The 9,251-nt window shown below is 41.8% G+C and overlaps 1 protein-coding gene across 1 annotated transcript; it reads left to right on the forward strand.

Annotated features, from left to right (window-relative positions):
- The first annotated feature begins 1,522 nt into the window (after window positions 1-1,522).
- Window positions 1,523-2,221, forward strand: LOC115472428 (ubiquitin carboxyl-terminal hydrolase isozyme L3-like). The gene is given in 2 exon segments (XM_030206714.1): window positions 1,523-2,061; window positions 2,064-2,221. Coding segments are annotated over 2 exon segments (687 nt in total). The 5' UTR covers window positions 1,523-1,532.
- Window positions 2,222-9,251: the final 7,030 nt, after the last annotated feature.

A 9,251-nucleotide genomic window follows, 5' to 3' on the forward strand; every position in this document is an offset into this window, starting at 1 on the left:
ATAACACAATGGTAGCCTACGTTGAAAACGTACCTCCTAAATCACACTGACCAGCTACACACAGAGGATCCCTTAATGCCTCCAGATCTTTAATTCAACAGCTTCAAAGAATGAAACGTCTCATAACATGGTAGTAGAATAGTCTAGAACAGGGGTGCTCAATGTCTGTCCTGAGGTCCACAACCCAGTTGTGTTTTCAGGATTTCCCCAATGAATATGCATGAGATCCATTTGCATGCACTGCCTCCATTGTATGTAAATAGATCTCATGCATAGTCATTGGGGTTGCAGCTCTCATGGACCAACATTGAACACCACAGGTCTAGAGTTTGTATACTTCATAGTTCCTCCCCCCCCCCCCCCCCCCCCCAAATGACTTATAACTTCAGACATTATTTCAGTAAGCAGCATCATAGAATTTGTTAGATTTTTCTACTACAATTGAGCTTGACCAAGTTGTGTGCAAATCACAATGGCAGTCATGGGTTGGATTTAGTTTTTAATCCTCACAAAGTAGCATCTATATTACTACCGGTATCCCTAGTGTTACCTCATTCTCTTGCATTGACCACTACTTTATTAAATGTGATCAGGTGGAGCATTATCCCCTGGATCCTGTAAAGCGCGACTCAAGTTGCATGTGCAAATCCAGTCATATTCTGGATTTGCGTGTGCAACTTAATTAGTTAACAAGCCAATCAGTGCTGATAATTTCCATTAACAAGTAATAATTGACACTAATTTCCATTAATTCGAATTTACGCTCAGAACTGTCTAAGCATATTCTATAACATGATGTGCATAAATTCTAAGTCACATAGTTGAAAAGGGGATGTGGCCTTAGGTGTGGAATGAGCCGGTCCAAGGCAAGATGCCATCTGAAGCAGAGCTTGCAAGCTGCCCCTAAGGGCCAAGATGCCCCCCCTCCCCAGGCATTTTACCTCATCATGGTGATGTTCCAAACCCGACAGCGATTCCCATGCGCTGACATGCCACCACCAGCACCTGCCTCTTCCCTTTACTGTGACTGCCTGAGTAAAACAGGAAGTTACTTCAGGTGGCCGTAGTAAAGGAAAGAGGCTGGTGCCGGCGGTAGCAGGGCAGTGTATGGAAATCACTGCCGGGTTTGGAACTTAACCATGATGAGGTAAATTGCCATGAAGCCACCCCTTCCCCCTGAGATGCCACTCCTGAAGAGTGCCACCTGAGGCACCTGCCTCAGGTGGCCTAATGGTCGGGCCGCCCCTGGCTCTATGGCTGGAATAAGGGCTGGAACCTAAATGTTAGGCCAGTCAATATAGGAACCTAAGCACCTAGATTACTTCATAGAACAGACTCCTACCATTTGCCCTCAAAGCACCTATATAGAAGGGCCCAGCCACTTAATTGCTCTTCATATATGTCCAGAAAAGGTTCAACTTAAATAATCTTAGGGGTCAGCCTCTGGTATACAGATGAGCTATGAAAATTCAGAGGCACAAGCTGACTATTAGAAAAGAAATGGCCATAGTAGTAGTAGTAGCTTTCCAACCATGCAGGTCCAGCGCTGGCTGCCCCTGGAATCCAACCCTGACGTTATGAACCAGTTTCTCCGACAGCTGGGTATGTGCCCGAGCTGGCAGTTTGTTGACGTGTATGGGTTGGATGCCGAACTCCTCAGCCTGGTGCCACGAACGGTCTGTGCTGTGCTGCTGCTCTTTCCTGTCATGGAAAATTATGGATTATTCCGAGCAGAAGAGGAGGAGAAGATTAAAGCTCAGGGGCAGGAAGTCAGCACCTCAGTATATTTCATGAAGCAGACGATAAGCAATGCCTGTGGAACGATCGGTCTCATTCATGCTGTTGCAAACAACCGAGACAAGTTGAATTTTGAGTTAGACTCACCGTTGCAGAAGTTCCTGGAAAACACTTGGTCGATGAGCTCAACAGAAAGAGCCAAGTATCTGGAAAATGATGAGAGCATTCGTGTCACTCATGAGTGCAGTGATCAAGGCCAGACCGAGGCACCAAGCATAGATGAAAAAGTTGATTTGCACTTTGTCGCATTTGTCCATCAACAAGGTTACTTTACGAGCTAGATGGACGCAAAACGTTTCCAGTAAGCCATGGCCGGACTAGCAACGAAACACTGTTATAGGATGCAATAGAAGTATGTAAGAAGTTTATGCAGCGTGATCCAAATGGATTGAGATTTACCGTTATTGCTCTCTCTAAAGCTTAAAGGACCTCTTATGACAGTTGACTTGCCATTTGTAAATCAAACCAAAATCCTTCTTCTCTGCTATACATTAACACTGCATTTATATATATTTTTTTCCTTTGGTGTTTTGAAGAATACTGTATGTTGATTAAACTTTGACTTAATCCTTAATAAAAAAAAAAAAAGGAAATGGAGGCATCATCTGACTGATATCGTATTTGTGAAATGCATTGATTTTTCTGTTTTCTGTGTTAGTTCATTGTATTTTTTATGAATGTTTTATTGTAACCCACCTTGGGTAAGGATGTGCTAAAAATAATAAATGTAATCTAATCTTATCTAATCTAATAAACTGAATGTGGATAAGGATAAGTGTTTGTGTAGCCTCAAGTCTTACCAGGCTATTATCACTCTAGCTAAGTATAACAATTTTCACACCTCCATTCCCACCACTGGAAACGATGCACAGGAAATGAGTTTTGCTGTTGAAACCCTGTTGTATCCCTCTTCACAAGTTCTTTCTACTGCCATCTCTATTAAAAATTGTGTGGCTTCCTCACCATTCTTTTTGAAAAACAGTACTATGATTTAGAGGATGGTATCCCTTTAAGTAATATAACTTCTGGGATAGGGCTGCCCCAAAATATGCTAATGTGCGCCTAATGTGAGTGGAGGAGTAGCCTAGTGGCTAGTGCAGTGGACCTTGATCCTGGGGAACTGCGTTCAATTCTCACTGCAGCTCCTTGTGACTCTGGGCAAGTCACTTAACCCTCCATTGCCCCTGGTACAAAATAAGTACCTGAATATGTGTAAACCGCTTTGAATGTAGTTGCAAAAACCTCAGGAAGGCAGTATATCAAGTCCCATTTCCCTTTCCCTATTTGAGATTCTACATGGAATGTTAAGATTCTGTTGCTGCTATTGGAGATTCTACATGGAATGTTGCTACTATTTGAGATTCTACATGGAATGTTGCAATTCCACTATTCAGACTTACAGAAACAGAAGCCGGCGCGACCGCGTTGCTGATCTGCAAGGGCAGGTCTCTACACAAAATGTTGCCAGTGGAGGAGTAGCCTAGTGGTTAGTGGAGTGGACTTTGATCCTGGGGCACTGAGTTCAATTCCCACTGCAGCTCCTTGTGACTCTGGGCAAGTCACTTAACCCTCCATTGCCCCTGGTACAAAATAAGTACCTGAATATATGTAAACCGCTTTGAATGTAGTTGCAAAAACCTCAGGAAGGCAGTATATCAAGTCCCATTTCCCTATCCCCCTTTCCCTTCCTAACACAACCAAAAATGAAGTATTAAGGGAGCACTCAGGCATCCTGCAGTAACGTCCAAATTTTTTTCAAGGAGGCATGTGAGGGATGGAGAGCAGCATGTCCTGCGCTAACCAGTTAGTCAACTGCAGTACTACTGTACGAGACCTTACATCCACAAAATGGGTGGCAGCAATTGCTCGTGCAGTAGTTTACGCACGTCAATGGCATCATTAGCACATGGCCATTAATGCAGAAAATTAGAAAATAGGCTATTTTATGGTTGCAATATAAATGGCCTTAGTATACGAGAAAGACTTGCATAAGGGTGCATTGAAGACATTTTCTGCCACACCTTTGTAAACGGACCCCTTAATCTCTTAAGTTAAAAATAAAAGTGACAGTCTTATTAACTACAGTAGGATCAGTTCCATGCCTTATGCTCTAGACTTCTGTCCCCCTCCAGCCTAACAAAATTGGCTGGTGAAAAGCTGCAGGAGTCTTTGACAGTTATAATCAATAAATATGCATTTCTAATTTCTGCTGTTTTTCAAATATTCTGTGTCACCGAAAAGATGCTTAGCACTGTAAATACGAGTCAATACAAGGCTGTAATTACTGAATAAGACAGGTATAATGATGGATTGTCATCCTGGTGATTACACTGATTTGCAGGCTTTCTGTGTTTAATATATGGAGATGTACTTAAATTGTGACTTCAAGGCAGCATCTGTATGACAAATACCAGAGGATTGGAGGGAGGGTTCTAACACATTGTATGCACACACAGTACATAATGTGAATGTTAATGAAGAAAGCATCTGCTGTAATTAAACAAATGAAAGGAAATATCTTGAAGTTTGGTAGCAAGGATATCATTTGACTTCTGGCAGTGAGTAACATGAAATGGACTTTCTATTAGGATCCATCATGTTCTTTCAATTGAACAGGACTGGTCACTTTTAGAGACAGGATGAACTGATGGATCAATGAACCCTCAGTTTGACCCAGCTGGGCATTTCTTCTGGCTAGGAACAGTTACGCGGTTACGAGAATAGATCAGTAAACACTATTGGCGGGATTTTTTTCTAAAATGTCATGGGGGATTTTTTCACTCTGAAAATTGTTTAGTGATAAAAAGGACACATTAATAAACCTCTTCATTTCAGACCAAAGCACAATGATGCTAGTTTATTTACACAATGTTATAAGATTTTAATCAGATCTGAGGGTTTTTTAAACTCCCATCTCATCACATTTCTTCAGGGCAAAAAAACCTCAGACTCTCCCCAGCTGTGGGAAACCTGAAATTAGACTGGCGGCATTTAAGAATGTGAGAACAGTGGTCCCCAATGCCACAGCCAGTCGGGTTATCAGGATCTCCACAATGAATATGAAAAAAAGAAACACAGAAAATAACAGCAGATGAAGATGATATGGCATATCCAGTCAGCTCATTCATACCAGTTACTAATCGCAGCTAACCTTTCCTCTCCCATAGAGATCCCATGTACTTATCCCAGGCGTTCTTGAATTCAGATATGTCTTCATCTCCACGACCTCCACTGGAACGTAGTTCCACACATTCACCACCCTTTCCATAAAGACGAATTTCCTCAGGTTACTCCTGAGTCCGTCTTCTTTCACCTTCATCCTATGTCCCCTCATTCCAGAGTTTCTTTTCAGATGAAAGAGACACATCTCCTTTCTATTTATACTATGACAATATTTAAATGCACAGGAGGTAGGCAGGCCTCTTTCAATTGGGTGTCCAGAACATACAAATCTCTCTTGCATGTCAAGTTTTTAAATGAAGTAAGGGAAGGGAAAGGGAAATGGGACTTGATATACTGCCTTTCTGTGGTATTTTGCAACTACATTTAAAGCGGTTTACATATAAAAGTACTTCATTTGTACCTGGGGTAATGGAGGGTTAAGTGACTTGCCCAGAGTCACAAGGAGCTGCAGTGGGAATCAAACTCAGTTCCCCAGGATCAAAATCCACTGCACTAACCACTAGACTACTCCTCCACTAGCAACATTCCATATAGAAGCTTGCCCTTGTAGATCAGCAACGTGGCTGCACAGGCTTCTGTTTCTGTGAGTCTGACGTCAGACTCACAGAAACAGAAGCCTGCGCGGCTGCGTTGCTGATCTGCAAGGTCAGGCTTCTACATGGCTTCTACATGGAATGTTGCTAGTGGAAAAGCAACATTCCATGTAGAATCTCAAATAGTAGCAACAAAATCTCAAACAGTAGCCAACATTCCATGTAGAATCTTAGATAGTAGCAACATTCCATTTAGAATCTGAAATAGGGAAAATGGGACTTGATATACCACCTTTCTGTGGTATTTTGCAACTACATTCAAAGCGGTTTACATATATTCAGGTACTTATTTTGTACCTGGGGCAATGGAGGGTTAAGTGACTTGCCCAGAGTCACAAGGAGCTGCAGTGGGAATCGAACTCAGTTCTCCAGGATCAAAGGCCACTGCTTTAACCACTAGGCTACTCCTCCACTTTTATGCTTTTAATGTTGGAGAGTTTGACTTTTTAACTGCTTTATAACGCATCATTGCATTTAGGCACTCACACACTCGGGCTGTATAGACCTGTCAATACCAGGTTATACTAGAATTCAATAAAGGAACCTAAGTGCCCAGGTTCCTTTATAGAGCACCTATATGGAAGAGCCCAGCCACTGAATTGTTCTTTATATATGTCCAGAAAAGGTCCAACTTGAATAATCTTAGGGGCCAGCCTCTGGTATGCAGATGAGCTATGAAAATTCAGAGGCAAAAGCTGACCATTAGAAATGAAATGGAGGCATAAACTGAATATGGATAAGGATAATTGTTTGTGGAGCCTCAGGACTTCCCAGGCTGCTATCACTCTAGCTAAGTATAACAATTTTCACACCTCCATTCACATCATTACAAACAATCTACAGCAAATGAGTTTTGCTGTTGAAACCCTGTTGTATCCCTCTTCACAAGTTCATTCTACTGCCATCTCTATTATGAATTGTGCAGCTTCCTCACAATTCTTTTTGAAAAACAGCACTACAGTTTCGAGGGTGGTATCTGTGACTTCTGAGATAGGGCTGCCCCAAAATATCTGCATAGAATTTAGGAGTCATTTTACTAAGCTGTATTAGGTGCTAATCTACACCTAACACAGCTAAAACTGGAGTACTGCAGGAGGATTCCTGCAGTAACTTCTAAATGTGCAAACATTAATCATAAGCTAAAAAATATTTCTATTTTTGAGGGGGCATGCCAGGGGCAGAGAGTGGGCATTTCTTTGCTAACCAATTAGCACATCTACATTACCATATGCTAACTGGTAAGCGTACAGATACCATGTGAGCCCTTACCACCCACAAAAATGGGTGGCAGAATGAACTCATGCAGTAATTTCCAAAACAAATGGCTATGTACTAATGACTTTTGTTTATTTATTTATCACATTTATTAATCCCCCAATCAAAAAAGACTTTGAGGGATTTAGAACCAAATCAAAACCATTTAAAATTACAATTAAAATACATTTATATTTCTTCCTACTAATACAAAAACCAACCATCTGACAATTCTTATCACCATAGATACTAACATTTCCTTCTCAAAAAAAATTAACCGTTCTTCCCCTGATAATTCATCAACCAGATACTTGACTCCAATGGCTTCTACTGCCTTCCAAAATCACAAATAATTTTTTTTCAAAGTGTGAATCAGAAGGCAACTGATTCTGTGGAGGGGCATTTTCAAATATGACATCTAAGTAGGACTTTGGACATTTTGTGCTAAACATTCCCAATCCGAATAAAAAAATTAACCATTTTTGAAAAAGCAAAATGTCTTATCTTTTTTTTTTTTAATACCATTTGTAGCAAGGTTTTGTGCTTAGTGCATTTATTTTATCAGGCCATTTTCGAAGAAAAAATACACAAGTGAAAAACGTAGAAAAGTAAGCCATTGGGATGTAGGAGGGACCAGCATTTTTAGCAGACTGCTCCCACAGACATCCCAGGAGAGCAATGGGGGACCCTAGGGAGCACTACTATGGACTTCATGTAAATGCTCCCAGGTACAGATCTCACTGTTGCTCCCTTATCTTGTCTGCTGAGCCCTCCAAAACCCATCCAACATCTACTGCCCCCATCTGTACACCACTATAATAGCACTTAAGGGTGAAGGGGGGAACCAATATGTGGGTACAGTGGGTTTCTGGTGAGTTTTGGACGGCTCACAGTTTCCAACATAACAGGTAGGGGGAGGTATCGGCTTGGATCAACCTGTCTACAGTACACTGCACCCACCATTATTCTACTCCAGGGACCTGCATGCTGCTCTAATGGACCTGGCTATAACATCTGAGGTTGTCATAAAGGCTGGTGAGTACCATTTGTATTCACATCTTTGGGGGTAGGAGGGGGTCAGTGGCCACTGGGAAAGTTAGGGAGGTCATCCCTGAATCCATCCAGTAGTCATCTGGTCATTTAGGGCACCTTTTTGTGTCTTATTCATTAGAAAAACAGGTCTTGACCAAAACATTGAAGTTTTAGCTGTAGACGTTTTTAATTTGTTCCATTATGGCTGTAACACACCCAAGTGTTAGGCACGCCCTAATACCACCTTCGAAATGCACCAACACACCCTCTTGTGATTTGGATGCCCTTCAGATGAAATGCATAGATAGACGTCTGCAAAACAGGTTTCAAAAATGCAGATTTGGATGTTTCGAGAAGATGTTTTTCTCTTTCGAAAGCGAGCCCCATAGGTTCAGAGCACCCACTGAGAGAGTTCTTCATCATGGGAACTGACACTTCCTTCACCACAGGAACAACTAATAATTGCTCTTGTGAAGACCCCAACCAAGTGGATACACACAATGAATATTCACAAGAGAGATTTGCATGCACCTCCTCTACTGCATTCAAATCTCTCTCATGAATATTCACTGTGGATATACTGAAAACCTGACTGGCCGGGGTGTCTCTAGGACCAGGTTTGGGAACCACTGCTCCAAATTATGATCAGGAACATAAGGCTTTAGCCCTGATGAGAGGTAATGAGGATCTGTTCCAGAGTAAGTTTTAAAACACAACATTAAACCTTAAACTGACACCCTTGTGCCACTGGCAACCAGTGCAAGATATTTGAAATATTAGATTTGCAAGATCACTAAACTTTAAACCCCCAATCTAATTTGTGGTGGTATTATACAAAAAGTTGTATTTGATGCTACAGAAAACGGCATTTTCATAATTCTAATCGTCAACATTAATGCCTGCGTTAATAATTGTAATTTCTCAGGTAATAATAAATGAAAAAAATAAATTTTGCATTAAGGTGTCCTTTTACTAAACAGCAGTAAAAAGTGGTCTTAGCATGTCTTTATGTGGGTCTTTCCCGCACACTAATACCATTTTTACCACAGTTTTTTTGTTAATCAATGGCCATGCACTAAGGAGCCCTTTTACAAAGGCACGCCAAAACGTGGCCCGCAGTAGTATGGATGCATATATTGGATGCGCACTGGACCATTTCTCCACTGTGTCTGAAAAACAAGAGGGGGTTTGGGCCAGGAAATGGTCAGTTGGGGCACCTTTTTGAGGCTTGGTCGTGAACAAAAAGGGACCAAGTGAAGCCAGCCAAATGCTCGTCAGGGCCGGCTTTCTTTTTTCCATTATCGGCCGAAGCCGGCCATCTCTTAACCACGCCCCCGTCCCACCTTCAGTACACTGCCGACACGCCCCCTTGAACTTTGGCCGGCCCTGCGA

The sequence above is a fragment of the Microcaecilia unicolor genome, chromosome 6 (assembly GCF_901765095.1).
Source record: "Microcaecilia unicolor chromosome 6, aMicUni1.1, whole genome shotgun sequence".
Lineage (NCBI taxonomy): Eukaryota > Metazoa > Chordata > Amphibia > Gymnophiona > Siphonopidae > Microcaecilia > Microcaecilia unicolor.